The sequence below is a fragment of the Fusarium subglutinans genome, assembly GCF_013396075.1.
Source record: "Fusarium subglutinans strain NRRL 66333 chromosome Unknown NRRL66333_c0000057, whole genome shotgun sequence".
Classification (NCBI taxonomy): domain Eukaryota; kingdom Fungi; phylum Ascomycota; class Sordariomycetes; order Hypocreales; family Nectriaceae; genus Fusarium; species Fusarium subglutinans.
In genome coordinates this window covers 116,748-132,867 of record NW_023502120.1, presented here as the reverse complement: position 1 = coordinate 132,867, position 16,120 = coordinate 116,748, and the positions used below count along the sequence as shown (strand labels likewise).

Here is a 16,120-nt window from a genome sequence, read left to right as displayed (position 1 = left end):
GCCATTGGTGTACGATTTACACGAGCCCTCACAACCAAAATATGACAAGAGAAACTCTCCAATTTTGTTCCTCCATGGACTTTTTGGGTCAAAAAAGAATAACAGAGCGATCAGCAAGTGAGTTGATGTTTTCTGTGGTTTGTAAAAGTTTGAGCTAATGTGAAAACAGAGCTTTAGCTCGAGACTTGGGAAGATATGTTTATGCTTTGGTAAGTAAACGGTCAACGGTTCTGGAAGGTTCATAGAATCTCAATATCAGTTCACAGGATCTCAGAAACCATGGCGAGTCACCTCACAGCAACAAACACGATTACAATGCCATGGCCCAGGATGTAGCTGAGTTCATCAAGGGTCATGGTTTGAAGGAAACAACTCTCATTGGACACTCAATGTGAGTAGCCGTTCGTCACTTCGCAGCAGTCAACACGGACAAACTGACAAACCTAGGGGAGCAAAAACCTCAATGGCTCTTGCACTCCGCTCTCCTGAACTTGTGGCCGATATCGTTTCCGTCGACAATGCCCCGGTAGACGTCTCACTCAGCAGAGACTTCCCCAAGTACGTCCGCGCCATGAAGAAGATCCAGGAAGCCGGTGTCACACGCCAAGCCGAAGCCGACAAGATTCTCAGCGAGTATGAGGAGTCTCTTCCCATTCGGCAATTCCTTCTCGGCAACATGTACCTCCCAGAGGGCGAAAAGGTGCGCAAGTTCCGCATTCCTCTCGACACTCTTGGCAAGGCATTGGACAACCTCGGAGATTTTCCTTACAAGGACCCCAATGAGGTTCGGTTTGTGAAACCGGCTCTGTTCGTTCGAGGTACCCAGAGCAAGTATGTCCCCGATGACATACTGCCTCTGATTGGCCAATTCTTCCCCAAGTTTCGACTTGTTGATATAGATGCTGGTCACTGGCTCATTTCAGAGCAGCCTGAGGCGTTCAGACAAGGTGAGTGTCCGATGGATGTAGGGAGGGCATTTGGATAGGCACTAACAATCGACAGCTGTCGTCGAGTTTCTTCAAAAGTCCGAGTGACGCAGGTGAATTGAGCATCATGGGGCTTGTCCCACTCATTGGGGGCGAATGTTGGACAATATTTTCGTCGCCTCTGTAATATCACCCTACGTTCAATAGATAGAGATATACTAAATATTAGAATTCATGCACACAATATTGAGCACCTTGGAGTGAAAACTGTAATGTTGGGTAGCTAGGGTATCAGCTTAGAATTCTTCTACGGCTCTCATCTCAAAACGTCCCTCACGACCAGCGTCAAGTCACCACAGCATCCAATGTCGGAACAAGTAAGTCACACGTCATAAATCATTCGCCGCGTTGACAGAACGTTTTGTTTTTACCATTCATTCAAAGGAACATGAACCCAATCCCCGGAGCTCCTCTTGTGATGCTACGCCATTTGCGATGACCGAAACAATTTGGTAGGGATGAGTTTATTAGCCGCGAGGCCCCTATTGCCTACCCCGCGCCAACCTGCCAAAATAATCCTTTTAAACCTCCTCTAGGACACGCTCCTTGAACTCCCGCTCAACCTTCTGGCCCTGGTCATCAGTGCCAGACTCGCCGTGCAGAGCCATCAAGGCACCAAGGTCGAACTTGGGAGCCTTGAGCAGCTTAACCTTTCGGATGTGGACCTGGGAATTGTTAGACCTACAGATTCAGGTGCGACCAAGCACAAAGAATCTACTCACGTTCTGGAGAGGGTAGATGCCCTGGGTGGACTTCTCAATCTCGCGGCCAATGACCTCGGGAATGAGCTTGGAGGTAAGCTGGGTGAGGGTGCAGCTTGAGGCCTCACGCTGGATGATGTCGGTCATCTTGCGTCGGATGGCTCGAATCTGAGAAGAGGCAGCGTAGGTGGTCTTCTTGACCTGGTTGGGTCGTCGCTTGGTGAAAGCGATGGCGAAGAGGCGGATGAGGTAGTCGTCGGTAGTCTTGACAGTGACGTTGGCCTCAATGAGGGTCTGCCACTTTCGCACCAAGGATCGGAGCTTGTCGGAGGTGAAGTCGAGGCCGTGGAAAGCAGTCAAGCAGTTCTTGCCCTGGACTTCGTCGACACGGAGGCGGACCTTGCGGAAAGAGTGGTCCTCATCCTTCTGGAGATCGGCGAGAGAGACCTCGAGAATACGGCCCTTGAGAGCGTCGTTGGCGTTCTTGAGACCGGTGGTTCGGTTCACGAGGGTCTTGCCGACACTGCAAAATTTGTTAATCTCCCATGTCCCACAAACTTTTTTTTCTTGCAGATTCGTCGCGCGGTCGTCACTCACTCTCGAACGTTGAAGGGGTTAGGGGCCTTTAAAATCGAGTTAGCCAGGCGTTGATGTTGTGCGCGTTTCGAGATAACCAACCTTGATTGAGTACCAGTCCTTTCGGGAGAAGGGGTCGACCGTCTTCTTCTTGAGGCCCTTCTTGCCCTTGGAGAGTCTCTTGTTCCTGAAATAACGCGTAAGCCCATTGTATTCATCGCATGCTTGTCGTCGAAGGTGATGCTCACTTTCCAACCGCCATGTTTGCTGGCTTGTATGTGAACCGTTGGAGAGATGGTACTGGTGAGAGAGTGGTTGGAGGGGCGAAATAATTTCAATCTTTGTGTGCAGCAGCTTAGGTCTAAGCCGGAAAGTCGCGGTCCAATTGTTCTTCCGGCACTAAAGCTTTGTGGGATCGAAAAATAATGGATCGGAGGGCAAGAAGGACCACATCACGTGCCTTCCATTTGAAATTTCCCTGCTGAAGGGTACGTACCGTAGGTACTCGGATCTACCTTAGCCACAGCCCAGCCAGCCACAGCCACAATAGTCTCTTTTCAGGCCTGTCTGAGCTTAGGTTAGTAGTCGGGAGGCAAGAAAACAACGGACCTTGATATGGGATGTCAAAATAAATACAGTAAAAGTTATCCTAAGCTTAGGATATATCACCTAAATCTTTTTATTACTTAGGATTGAGGTCCTGAGTTTTCTTTCCTCCACTAGAGTACCTTGGCCCTCATGGACCACTCTTGTCCTACCAAGACTTTCTGCTTACGATGAATGCTGTCATTTGAGTCTGTATTCAAGGAACCGACAACCAAAGCATGTCATAGTCTACTATGCCGCTTCATCACATTTGACAACCAAGATTTATTACAACTTATGAATTATGGTATGTTTCAGGAGATGTATATAATTTTTATCTGTTTTCTTTGTGTTTCAGCAGACCTCGTCCAACTGGATCTAAGCGTCTTGCTTTCTGTCAATGAATGGGTCCTGAGATTCACCCAGACCGTCCTGTTCTGTTGTGTTGTGTTGTTGGTCCCCCTTCCACTCCACCTTTCTAAAAAGGTGCAGCTATTCCTCATTCATTCATCGTGTATAGCTCGATTTCAGCGTCCGCTTCTCTTCTACCAAGAAGCCTTTCACCTCTATCCACCCAGCCTAGTCCTAGGGCGCAATCAGCCAGCCACAACCTCGTTTATTCCAGTCTCATAATGGTAAAAAGGCCGGTGTGTTGGTCGACGATGCGTTTCTGATCCCTTGGTTCCAATGGCCTCGCTGTCACTTGCTCCTCTTTGAGCCGTCAGCGAAGGCCTCTACCATCTCGTTGAGAGTGTGGCCGTGCTGGATGAGCGACTGTTCTGTTGATGTCGCTCTGTCGTAGTCATGTTGTTTTCCCTTTTTCGGTTTGAGGCCATTTGGTTCCTCTCACCCTCTTTCCCGTCACATCTCAGTCATCAGAGTCCTTGTTCATATCCTCTTGGTTATCCCTGTTCCACTCCTCAAAGCTAGGAAAGCTGAAGTAATAACCTGGACTGGTGTTAGTATCGACTGGTACAAAGACGTCGATGTGTGTGAGACGTACCAGATGGTGAGTCGACCATCACAACGGATTGACTTCCTGGGCTGCTGGAGGGCGAGTGCTCTCGGTCATCACGGCAGATTGAGATGGGCTCGGCGTGGCGTGAGACTGAACCTGGAGTCGTGGCTTCTGATGATGGCGAGTAGACGGCAACACGGTTGAGAAGATCAGTTGCTCTTTGTGGTGAACCAGGGCCGGCGAATGAACCTCTGATGGCATTTGAAGCAGTGATTGAAGGTTCCGTTGCACTAGAGCGAAGAAGTCGTGGTCTTGTGCGGTTGGAGTTTGTGTTTGAGGATGATGATGATGACGAGTCTCGCCTGTGAGCTCTCACCGAACTTCGACTGTCTCGTATATAAGAGGCCATTGTGCGTGTATGTGTATATCAGATGTGCTGATTGTTCGAGGTTGAAAGTTGTATGTGCAGTGCATTAAAATAGGTAAGTTGGAAAGATGGTTTCACATTTGAGAAGAATAACAAGAAAGTGAAAGAGACTTTGGATGGACGGGAAGAGCTGGCAGTAGCTCGAATATGTATGTATGTAGGTACATAGAGACAAATATCAAGGCATCCACATCCACATCCACATCCACACCTACACATCAACCACCTCCTCGTGTACATGTGGTAGAGCTACCACGGCTGCGGTTAGACCAGGCGGGTAGGCTAAGTAAGGTAATAAACAAGGGTGCCATTGCATTGGGGACGTGTGCGTGCGTGTGCGCTTCGCTGCACAGCAAGTCATCATTACAGTAACAGCAAGCTTTGGAGTTGGCCGACATGGGTACCGTTCCCTCTCCAAGCCTCTCTCTGTCTCTCTCTCGGTACAGGTACCATCACGATCTTTGTACAGGTAGCCTCTCGCTACGTAGTTTTCGGCCATTCAGAGGTTAGACTCTGTGGCATCACGCAACGATGGGGTCCTCTATTCGTGTTCGAAAAAAAAAGGCCGCAGCCCAGGTACCAGACCAGGCTCATACTCTTTTTTTTCTTCCATCTGCTTGCCACTTGTCGGCTCATCGCTGCATCTGGTTGCCAACACCAACCCATCTTCCACTCGCTGGTCCTGGTGCGTGTCTCCTGGTGTATGGCCCAGAATCCTGGTCTTTGTCCCCCTGGGCCTTTTTGGCTAGGGACGCGGGCCCCGGGGACTGCAGGCGGGTTTCCCGTGCAGGCATATGCGGGGGTCTCCAAGCCTGTAAAGCCAGTGATGACTCGCCCTGCTGAGGCACTCGTCTATTCGGGCCCGGCGGAACGTGGATAGTGGAATGGGTAGACCTAGGGCACTTCTGGCGGTAAGGCAAAATTATGGGAATACCTGTCGGAGCTACTGTCGCATTGCTACCCAACAGGTCGTCAAGATGCATACCGCTTAGGAAGACGAAACGCTTGTTTGTTTGTTTTCCTTGGAATGGGATCAAACTTGAGGATTGGCATTGCATCGCAGTGAACTCTATATGTCATGTACTGCATCGATCGAAAGACAGGACGCGTTCATGACACTATTTACCAACCCTCGCTTGGATGGATACTAACGATAGAACCAAAACCCATCCGTTAGGCCAAGGCTCTCTAGCGTATCGGTCTCCTTTTTGATGGTGTATAGTCGAGAGCGTTTCTGGATGGGGGCTGGATTTTTGGATGTGGGTTGGGTTACAAGCACGCAGAATGATGGGTGTGTGATGCGATGCTATTTAGAAACGGAAAATCATTCACCATGATGAGCATTCTCTTAGACAATCATTACCTTGACCATCACCTATGGATGGCCTTGTACCTGATGAGCATGAATGAACCATGGCCAAGATCATTGATGGACATGTTAATCACCCGGGGCAATTAATCCACCCAGTTCGGCAATAAACATGGCACAACATGGAACTGCATGGCATGGCATGGCATGGCATCGGACGGCATGGCAGCATAGCATAGCATGGTGATGGATCGTTGATCGTCTTCTCGGGCCGGGGTAAGCAGCCTTCGGAGGTTTTCTTTTGATAGCAACTGAGTCAATTCAAGGCGACTGAGTTATTATCTACAGTCCCTTGCCCAGGTGCCTTGGGTATTAATCTCTTCCGCCTCGTGCACCGCATCGCATTTGACTAACCCCTTGCCCTTATCCTTGGCTCATGCTCATGCTCATGCTTGTGACCACAAGACGTGCTCTACACGTGTACATACATAGACAGAAGCGACTCCATTCTCACACATACATTCTTACATGGGTGCCTTATCATACTGTACTGTACCGTACCGGACCGTTCAGGGTTAAGGTTGTATCGGTGTTCGGTAAATGCTCCTTTAGTCGGATACGGTGTCGGAGTCAGAAAAATATGCAATTACAACTCATTAAAAACGGTCCTTGTGACTTGTGACCGCCTCACCGATTCCATTAGGGAACAATGGAACCTACGGACGGGCCTCGAAAGGTGGATATTTAATTCATTCGGTACTGTCTAGTCTATCCTGGCCCATCATCCCCTTACATACTAACGTTAGTAGGGTAGGGTAGGCTTCCATTCCGAGTTCCACTCACTCACTCAGTGTCAGTCAGTCAGTCAGTCACTCTAGTTACATCTTCAAATCTCGCAACCTCTACAGCATGCACAACCTTGCTAGCAACTCCCTCCCGGACGCGCTTAAACTCGAAAACGGATGCTCCCAACGGTCCTCTCTCACTGTATCCAACCCATCAACTGCCCTGTATGACCTGCCACCTTGACCGGGTACCTCGTTCGGGACACCCAGCCCCAACACCACGGATGAATGGTACCGTGGCATCGTCGCCATCGTATGGATTCTGAGCAATCATCATCCTTCCCCCACGCAAAACGGCTCAGACCGACCTGCAGTAACCTGCAAACTTGGGAAGCTGCTGACGCACCCCGCGACCCTCAACGCCACGTCCCTACTGTACATGCAGCTTGAGCCCGTATCTATCCGGTTTCGTTTAATGGTCAAAGCTGCCACAGTCGTCAGTCTTTGCACAACACAGTTGGATTGGAAAGTACTCACTCTTCCCATATTCGTCCCTGGACCGCCTGGAGCTCTTCGGTAGTCATGCGTTTACCAGTGGTAAAGTAGCCTTCATCTCCGTTAGTTTTCGCCTTGATTTATGAAGCTGGGGCCTCATCTCGTCTGCCGGCTCTCATTTCACACTTACCAGCTGTAATCTTGGCGTCAATTTCGACTCGCGAGTCAGCGGGTATCAGTTCTTCTGGAAGCTCGACCCTCTCATGAATAGGGATTCTGAAATCATGTTAATCTCGCATCAAAAATTAACACAACCGACTCATCATCAGCTTACCCCTGTCCAACAATCGCATCATGCTTCATGCTAGCGATATGTCAGCTGTCAATTCCTCGACGTGTTCGACTCTCAAGCGCTCACTTGCTCATGCTAAGCATCCTGTCAATCTTCTTGATGCCCAGCCAGTGCAGGATATCCGGCATGAGAGCCTGGAATCGCATGTCTTTGACACCTGCAATGTTCTCGGTCCTCTTGAAATAGTCTGATGCGCGATCGGCTCCGCGTTTACGGGCGTTGTAGACCACTACCCCAGAATTAGTACCCCAGATCTGCACGACGGCTGCTTCTCCGAAACTTGAGGGATTTCGTCCTTACAATACTGGGAAAATAGTTAGATTTGCTTGGCTGAGTTGCAATCAGGCAGCGCTTACCTTGGTGACCTCTCCCAACGCACGGCCTTCCTTTCTGAAGTAGATGACAACACCACTGCCACCATTCTGAGCCTCTTTGACCGCCTCCTCGATACCAAAGATCAAGTAAGGACGGCAAGTGCAGATATCAGATCCGAACACGTCGCTACCGTTGCACTGCAGAACACGGTGAGCTCGGGGTCTTACAGAAAGTCGGGGAATCATACCTCGTCGTGGATTCGCAGAGACAGTCGAACCGATTCATCCGACATCTTAGCTGGATCTCCGAAGCAGTACACAGTGAGACCACCAATCGGAGGAAGGAATACTTTAATGTCTCCGCGGGTGATAAGCTTGAACGTGTTAGCAGTGAGATCTCCTAGCACAGAGCTTACTTACCTCAGGGTAGCTTCCTCCTGTGTGCTCAAACAGGGAACGTCGTAGGGTGGCCTCGTCTTTGACGTGTTAGTTGTTATACAACATCAAGCAATGGCTGTGTACTTACCAATACCGAATCGCTCCGCCACACCGGGGAGGTACCAGACCTAAAGTGTGAGGTTAGACTTGCTTTGACTGCTTGTGTTGGGGACATACTGGCTCAACGGCAAACTTGGTGACAGCCAATTCACCCTGATCATTGAGGCAAACCTTGCCATCGGGTACCCTTTACAAAGGTCAGTTTGTATTCCCAAGACAACGGAAGAGCGAACTCACAGTCGACCGGCCTTGACACTCTCGGCAAGTTCAGGAAGCTGATAAGAAGATTAGTGACAGCTGTTTCATCTCTCAGTCGATCAAGATACCGACCTTCATATGAGCCTTGGTAATGGCAATGGTCGGTCGAATATCGACTAATGAAGCCGTCAGTACCACCGTTTTATCAATTGGTATCACAATCCATACCGTTGTCCTTCTCGATGGTGTCCTTGAACAGCCAAGGAGCGAGATGTCCCCAGGGGTCCATGGCAACGATCTTCTTGGGGTCTCCCCATTGAGGGAAAGGGCCAATGTTCGCAGCCGGCTCGGTGTTGGTGAAGTCGGGACTATGAATGTGCTGTTAGTTTTGAATTTCTGGGTTGGAGACAAAGGACATACCGGTGGTCGGCGTTCAGTTCGTTGCTGGCAACGGCGAGGGCATAGTAGATCGAGTACGAACCACCACTGACAAATTGTTTAGCATAGTTCCTCTCGAAATGAAGGGTGATTGATAACTCACTGGGCTAGACGACACGGTTAACGAAAGGATACATCAGTAAAGGGGGACATAACAAACCTCCAACGGCTAAACGCAAGTTACGAAAGTCAGTAACACTAACTAACACATATGCATCACAGACACAGACGGACGGACGGACGAACCATTACGACGTCGAATAGTAGAAGTAGCCCTTGAAACTACGATAGGGCCACGCTTAACGGGGTCTTGATTTCCCCAGTCCATGGGCAAAGGATTAATTCCAATCTGCTTGGGGTAAGTCCTAGTTACCTTGTGTGAGCGAACGGTGTTAGTGGAGCTTGTATACAGGAATCCTCACGTCAGAATAATACGCGATGTGAATCCTTGCTGCTGGCGCTGGTCGGGCGAGGGAAGCGCAGGAGCTTTCAATTTGTCTCCAGAGGCAGCAGGAACATCTACTGAAGGGGTTCCGCCTTCATTGTCATCTTCACGAGAACCTGGCTCAAGGATGGTGTTCTTGCCAACATCTCCACCTGATTCCTCGATTGATCTACCAGAAAGCGATTCGACCGCGTTCACTAGAAGAGCCTGCGTCCGCTGAATCTCCTGTAGAGCCTCCAGCATGCTGGATTGCTGCTGATCGTCAGATGCCATGATGATGACAGTAGACGTACGTAAACGTGGGGTTGAGTGCGGATCTATAGGGTAGACTGTGTTGCGAATGTGAGGTTGCGACGTGTGTCGCAGAGAAGTCGATATGATACAGTTTAAGAAGAGAAAGAGAAAGAGAGTTTACTTTTCAGAAAGAAAAGAAAAGAAAAACATGGAGAGTGGCCGGAACAACAGGAAGAGCGGTCGGAGAAAGCCAACCATGGTGACACATGCCTTACAACGGGGTCGTCATGAGCAGGGGGAGCTGTAGCACATCCCCAACCTTCCAAGAGCTTCAGATAGTACATAAATTGTAGATACCAAGATCCGTATCACCCTAACTGTGCTACTCTAACCTCATGTGTGACCTTCCAAGGTCAGCAGATCAACGGGAGAGGCCCCTATACAATCATAACTTTCATGTATCGGGCCGCCGTAATCGGGCTAGCTACCAAGTTAAGTGCAGTAAATGAATGAGAGAGGAGAGGGGAGCTCTCTCAACAAGGAGCAGTCATGATAGCCAGTGACTGACCTGCGTCTATCAGCATGGAATTGACAGTTCACGATTCGCTGATAAGAGACCACATGATAAGGCGGCACGTTCAAAAGTCTCAAGCCTCAATCCCCACCGGCCTAAGTCATAGCCAGGCCAGGGGAGCTACCCCGCCAAATCAGAGGGGAATCCCCCTGCGTTTAGTTGTCAGCGCCCAAACTCAAGGTGGTGAAGGTCAAGGTAACGGTGTAGAAGTTGAAGGTCAGGAGAATATGCAAGGAAGATGCTTCCGTTTTTAGTGGGATTGTCTAGGTGGTTATTGGTTGGTTTGGTTTAGTTGTTTGCTCATGTCTCTAACTGTTTTCTCGTTTACTCACTTGTCTTTGTCTGTCAGTGGTCACACTCAACACGCATCCATTGATACGGCATCATCAAACAAACGACCCTCTAAACTCACCCATGCAACCCTGATACCAATGCTCTCACAAGCTGATCCTCTTATCCTATTCTTCTAGTCTGATAAGGATCGCCTTCGCGGAATCCGGCGTTCACGTACAGAATCACGGAGGTCGCCGGGAGGCGGGGGCGGGGCAATCGGGCTTGTCTCCCCGCTTGATGCATGCCCGCACTAGAAACACGCCTGCCGTCCAACTGCCGCACTAACAGAGCCCAAACCCGCTTGTTAGAGAGTGAGCACGTGCAATGCGACAAACAGAGGTTCTCTGCTGATAAGATAAGGTAACGGACGGACCAAACGAAACATCCCTGACTGGCGCCTTGTTTCCTGCGACTGACTGCCCTGGGCTGCCTAGTCCTAGTCCGAGCCCGCCCAAGCCCAAAGCTTGACATCAGCAAATTCACTATCATCTTTTCCCCCCGTTTCGCGTTTCTTCTCGTTCCGGTCGCGCACGAATCGCGGAACTCACAGACATCATGGGCAAGCGCAAGTCCTCAAGCAAGCCCATGGGGCCCAAGAAGGTCCGTCTTCCAAGCCGATCCCTTGTCATTTTATTTTCGTATTCTCTGTCTTAGGGGGGCCTGGGGCTTTTGCGCTCACACTAATCCAGAAAGATCCCCTTCCTACCACTTTCGCATGCCTCTTCTGTAACCACGAAAACTCGGTTTCGGTCAAGCTCGACAAGAAGGCTGGTGTCGGACAACTCGACTGCCGTGTCTGCGGGCAAAAGTTCCAATGCGCGGTCAACTGTACGGCTTCCACGGACTCCCCTTTGCCTCCGGCGCATCGGGTGCTAACTTTGCGACAGATCTGTCTGCGGCGGTTGACGTTTACGGTGAATGGGTTGACGCAGCAGGTCAGTCTACAACATCCCTTCTACCAATCTGTCGACAATCTCTAACAACTTGTAGACGCCGTCGCCAAGGAGGATAACGCGGAGCCTGGCTACACTGGCACATCTCGAGCAGGAGCTGGACGAGGTAATCGAACGGCGGTCGATGAAGACGACGACGAGCACTACGGAGAGGATGACTATTAATCGTTTCTTTTATGCGCCTTGTATCAATACCAAGACTTGTTACACCCATGACTCGACGACCCCTTTCTATGCGCCTACGACTCGAGATATATAACCTTGGCGATGATTCCTTCTTCAGATGGTGTAAAATCTGTCTCCAAAGTCTCCCAGGCCGGGAATGATATAACTGTTGATTGGTCAGCACATCATGTGTCATCGGAGTTGAGCTTCCATACTTCTTCTCGTCGAGGCCCTAGAAATGTCCGGTTAGCCAATGCGTTGCGATGGTGTATGCAGGCGGTGTGACAAACCTCATCGATGAAAGCTGTCACAACCCTCAAGCGGGGGAACTTGGCAGAGAAGTTCTTGACACCCTCGGGGCTTGCAATCAAATTGAGGAACAGGATGTGCTCCTCAGGGACGCCCCTGGCCTTGAGAACCTGAACCGCCATGGTAGCAGAGCCACCTGTATATCTGCGTTAGACGCATTGCGACACGAATGACATGTGAAATGAGATATGGTCGTACCAGTAGCAAACATGGGATCCAAAAGAAGCACCCATCGGTCAGCAATATCCTCGGGCAGCTTATCGTAGAACAGCTTGGGCTGGGCCGTCTCCTCATCACGCTGGATCAAGATCTTTCCAATGCGAACAGAGCGGCAGCAGTCACGGAGACCCTGCTCCATAGCCTCGCCAGCTCTCATGATGGACACTCCGCAGATCTTGCCTTGGAACATGAGACCATTATAATTTCGGCCAACAGGTGTAGTGACAGTGTGCTCAATGACAGGCAGGTGGTTGAGACCCTCCTCAACTAGCAATCGAATGATTCGGTTGGAGTAGAAGATGAAGTCTGCTCTGTCGGTCTCCTTGCTACGAATTTTCCTGGATAATTCTCAGCTCCGGGGCATGGGAGGCCCAATTAGGGAAGTGGACATACGACAGTAGGGCAATGAGCTGAGGGGTCTGCGACAGAACGTGGACATTGTCTAGCTTGACATCGACAGAGACGGTGGCACTGGGCTTCTGCTGGTGAGCGCGGTATGAGGGACCGACAGGTGTCGTGTGAGTGTCTTGAGTCTTGTCCGCCATGTTAGCTGTTGTTTAGTGTTTGAGGTGGTGTAAGAAGTCGGCGGTGATGGCGGGGTTGAAGTAAAGCTCAGACAGATATTTCCAAGTGGGCAAGCGGAGTACGGATACAGCCTAGAAAGAGGTTGAAGAGCAAAATACAAGAGGTTTAAGTATAAGATTGAATGAATTGAAAGGCGGAGAGAAGAAGCTCGGCATCAACTAGAGCTCTCGAGGATAAGACAAGTTGGTAGCCCTGCATTGCATTGCATTGCATTGCCCGCTTGCTATGCTATGCTCAATCGTATTGGTCTCGCATATGCTTAAAACGGGGATGCAAATCGGCCGGCGGCGCCTGGACCCTACCCTACGATATTCGCAAAACCGGAGGAGACCGCACTCACTCTAGTCACTGCAAGGCAGTGGCATGGGCATGGATTCATGATAGCGACAGTGGAGATGAAAATGGATATCCAATGGTATAGAGAATGGGATCGGATGAGAACAATGGAGGTGGCGCTTTGGAAGTCATTTAACAAAAAGCACTCTATGCAATTAATTGATTCAATTGTTCTTTGTTACTGATATTCTTCTATTGAACGATGTGCTTCTGTTTTTAGCTCTCGCTCTCTATTGACAGCCGAAATGTGACCCAAGCTTTTGTGCTAAACACCGGCACTGCAGCCGTAGTCTATCTAGCCTTTCAACGTTTCATTGATCAATACACCCTGACAGTGATTCAATGTGAAGATCTTCAGTTTTATTATTCATCTATTGTGCTCGCTTTCCTTTTATCATCCTTTCCTTTGCAACTGCGTCTGTGACAACGTGCGCCGCGTTCTTTATCCCTTTATTTGCCGGCGTGTTGAAACAACCTGCCACTAACGGGTGCGACTTACCTCCACAACCATCTGTATCTTCGTCTTAGCTCATCCCTTCAACTTCCAACGACCTCATTATATGATATAAACCCACCACTTCAACCGCCGCGTTCTGCTCATAGAACTTGAGGACACTATGGCGTCACGAAACAGCTCGACAGCGTCGGTCCCGCGCAAGGTGATGACGTATGGCAAACCTGTGCGCAAGCGCTTCATGCGCGACGCGATGCCATTCAAACCCACCGAATCGTTCACTGCACCGAGCAGCCGCCCTGACTCTGCCGCCTCCGTCGCGAAGCCGTCAAAACCTTCACTGCCGAGATCGACATCGGAGCCAACTCCAAAGCACGTCGTTGAGAAGCGACCCGATGAACCCGCTCGCGCGAAAGCCGGAGACGATCAGAAGCCAAAACCACGCGATGCGACGGACACGAGAAAAAGAAAGCGCCTAGACGCTGTGCCTTCTGAACCAATTGAAGAAGAAACAAAATCTACTTCTCCAAAACAGATGAAGCCTGCGAATACACTGCCAAAGCGACCTGTAGCTGGAGCCTCTGAAAATGAGACCAAAGCCAGCGCCCCTCTTCCACGACCAGCAGTTTCAAAGAAGAGTCCAAAAAGTTCGAACGTTCGATCTAGACCCCTCCCTCGAAGCAAATCCGATGTCCCAACCTCAAAACTCAATTCAAGTGCGGCGCAATCAACGGCTAAGGACTACGATGACGAATCACCGAGACCGAAGAAACAACGATCGCGATTGATTGACAGGTTGGCGGCTCAGCGGGCAGAAAGTTCAGAGTCGGAAGACTCGGCTTCTGAAGAAGAGAAGCCCAAATCACAATTGCCCCCGAATAGCGGGACAGATAGTGGAGGTGCGACTCCCTCTCAGCAGTCACAAAACAACTCCCAGAACCATTCTCAAGACTCTACGATACGACCCAGAAATCGCACTACGGTTGCACTCAAAAGCCGAAGAGTCAAGTATACATATGGTCAATCTCGATCTATCCTAACCGAGTCCTCCTCGAAGCTCAGTGAGCCCAGCCAGGAAAAGCCCATGACTGTGGAAGAAGAGTTGGATGCGCTTCTTGCTACGCCGCCAGAACCCGCCAACACCGATCCATTTGCCATGGACGACTCCGATGATCTCGATGGAGACGGAGGTACACGACCTGCCATCAAGAGCGTTCACGAACTACGGAGAGCTGGAGCCAACAATCGCTTTGCCGATGAAATGGAGGATCTGCTTGCTCGGATAGGAACCCCAGGAAGCTCCTCATCTTCATTGAGGAGAGGGGCACTCCTGGAGCTTTCTCAGAAACTACAAAACAAAGACTTCATCAGCCAATTCCGGGATCACGCAACTCGCGATAAAGTCGCAGCAAACATTGGTCAAGAACAGGATATCATTTGCGGATTCGCCTTGTCAGCCGTTCTCGTCTCGTTTCTCCATTTCAGTCCTGCAGCCCACCTCTTGCAACAGCTTGTTGATGATGGACTGGGACAAATGCTCTCTGTCCTTTTACGGGTGCCTCAAGACATTGATGAGCTCGCGTCAGGGAGACTGAGGCTCGCCAAGACGACGAGAGCCTCTCTGAGTGAGGTCAAGACTACGCTCAAGAAGATGAATATTTGGCATGGCCGTCGCCCCGAGAAGCTTTCTCCTCAAACTCTTGCACTTCAACTGCTGAACGTTGTGTGCCAACGAATCGAGGCGATGCACTCATCGGTAGTTGTCAAGGACGTGGAGAACGATCTCGAGACCATCCTGTCCCATTGTACGGGTACGAACCCTAGAACCGACGCAGCGACTGCTCTTATTATATCAATACTGGAGTCACAATCAGGACTGGCGATGAACGATGCCAATGAAGTCACGTGGATTGCGCAGCAAGCGCATCAAGTGGCGCGTATTCTCGAGAACAGCCTCCAGCAATGGCCAGATAAGCTCGGAAACATCGAAGTAGCTATTCTCAAGCTCTCGATTAACATGTCCAACACGACACACGGTGCAGCGGCCTTTAGTGATGTGATGCTGATGTCGAGTCTGTCGAAATGCATTCTCTCTGGCTTTAAATCGGCCCTGGACGCTATGAGCAACCGACGTCTGAAGGAGGAGACTTATGATGGGCTCCTTCTGGTGCTCGGTATGACGATCAATATACTAGAACACTGCGCTCCCGCCCGTGAGAACATCACCGGGGAGCAACTGGATGGCCTGGTGAAGGTATACTTACAGAACCAGGCCTTGATGCTAGAGGTAAGGTTACTCGTTGATGATGGCAGATCTGAGACTGACAATGGGGTTATAGGCCGACTCTGTAGAGAAATCGAAGCTGAGCGTGGCATTTGGCTACCTTTCCGTCTTGCTGGGCTACTTGTCTCTGGAAGACGCAGCCCGGCAACGACTGAAGGCGCAAGCGGGAAGCGAGGGACTTTCAGGTCTGATTGGATCAATCAAAGAATTCATCGGAATGTACAGATCAGTGGACAACAAAGTGACGGAGCTGGAAGGGCTCGTCAACGAATTACAACGACTGCGACGACAATAGTTGATTATATACGCATGGACATGACTTGAGCTAGGGAATGTTTTTGGGACAATGTTCTGAGTATGGCCCTCCCTTTTTTTCCTTTTACTTTGTATGACGGATGCTGCAGCCACTCCTGGGCATATTTGCTAGCGAGAGAGTGTATAGATGAGAAGAAGAATCGATACCAGGTCACTAGAAAGGCCATATTTGCTGATGCCAATACTGATATGATAGGCTCTCATAATTCCGTGACACATGCATGATCTGAGGCTCTTGATGAAATTATTCCCGGTGTGATTTAGTGCATACTTGTTGGTGCTGGGATATGCA

At 50.0% G+C, this 16,120-nt stretch overlaps 7 protein-coding genes across 7 annotated transcripts; 3 read left to right on the top strand and 4 right to left on the bottom strand.

The window, feature by feature from the left end:
- Positions 1-74: 74 nt before the first annotated feature.
- On the top strand, positions 75-1,034 carry FSUBG_5694 (alpha beta fold family; the record flags this gene model as incomplete). Its single annotated transcript, XM_036683817.1, has 5 exons — positions 75-117; positions 178-209; positions 267-391; positions 448-947; positions 1,003-1,034. The coding sequence occupies 5 exons, from the start codon at positions 75-77 to the stop codon at positions 1,032-1,034; spliced, it is 732 nt and encodes a 243-aa protein (XP_036538828.1).
- A 473-nt stretch (positions 1,035-1,507) lies between these two features.
- Positions 1,508-2,525, bottom strand: FSUBG_5693 (40S ribosomal S1 protein; the record flags this gene model as incomplete). The annotated part of the gene is made up of 5 exons (XM_036683816.1): positions 1,508-1,651; positions 1,709-2,210; positions 2,285-2,310; positions 2,366-2,450; positions 2,512-2,525. The coding sequence occupies 5 exons, from the start codon at positions 2,523-2,525 to the stop codon at positions 1,508-1,510; spliced, it is 771 nt and encodes a 256-aa protein (XP_036538827.1).
- A 1,191-nt stretch (positions 2,526-3,716) lies between these two features.
- FSUBG_5692 (heterogeneous nuclear ribonucleoprotein g) lies at positions 3,717-4,215 on the bottom strand (the record flags this gene model as incomplete). Its single annotated transcript, XM_036683815.1, has 2 exons — positions 3,717-3,796; positions 3,852-4,215. 2 exons carry the CDS (start codon positions 4,213-4,215, stop codon positions 3,717-3,719), a joined length of 444 nt encoding a protein of 147 aa, XP_036538826.1.
- Positions 4,216-6,799: 2,584 nt separating this feature from the next.
- FSUBG_5691 (GTP cyclohydrolase II) lies at positions 6,800-9,340 on the bottom strand (the record flags this gene model as incomplete). The annotated part of the gene is made up of 16 exons (XM_036683814.1): positions 6,800-6,812; positions 6,865-6,934; positions 7,013-7,098; positions 7,157-7,186; positions 7,241-7,403; positions 7,554-7,686; positions 7,737-7,862; positions 7,909-7,964; positions 8,015-8,054; positions 8,104-8,173; positions 8,224-8,261; positions 8,317-8,360; positions 8,413-8,552; positions 8,605-8,670; positions 8,865-8,987; positions 9,045-9,340. The coding sequence occupies 16 exons, from the start codon at positions 9,338-9,340 to the stop codon at positions 6,800-6,802; spliced, it is 1,494 nt and encodes a 497-aa protein (XP_036538825.1).
- A 1,423-nt stretch (positions 9,341-10,763) lies between these two features.
- On the top strand, positions 10,764-11,326 carry FSUBG_5690 (ELF1; the record flags this gene model as incomplete). Its single annotated transcript, XM_036683813.1, has 4 exons — positions 10,764-10,808; positions 10,898-11,036; positions 11,096-11,143; positions 11,199-11,326. 4 exons carry the CDS (start codon positions 10,764-10,766, stop codon positions 11,324-11,326), a joined length of 360 nt encoding a protein of 119 aa, XP_036538824.1.
- A 114-nt stretch (positions 11,327-11,440) lies between these two features.
- Positions 11,441-12,399, bottom strand: FSUBG_5689 (uracil phosphoribosyltransferase; the record flags this gene model as incomplete). Its single annotated transcript, XM_036683811.1, has 5 exons — positions 11,441-11,492; positions 11,542-11,558; positions 11,617-11,771; positions 11,834-12,192; positions 12,248-12,399. The coding sequence occupies 5 exons, from the start codon at positions 12,397-12,399 to the stop codon at positions 11,441-11,443; spliced, it is 735 nt and encodes a 244-aa protein (XP_036538823.1).
- Positions 12,400-13,392: 993 nt separating this feature from the next.
- FSUBG_5688 (wings apart) lies at positions 13,393-15,808 on the top strand (the record flags this gene model as incomplete). The annotated part of the gene is made up of 2 exons (XM_036683810.1): positions 13,393-15,516; positions 15,569-15,808. 2 exons carry the CDS (start codon positions 13,393-13,395, stop codon positions 15,806-15,808), a joined length of 2,364 nt encoding a protein of 787 aa, XP_036538822.1.
- Between the last annotated feature and the right edge of the window lie 312 nt (positions 15,809-16,120).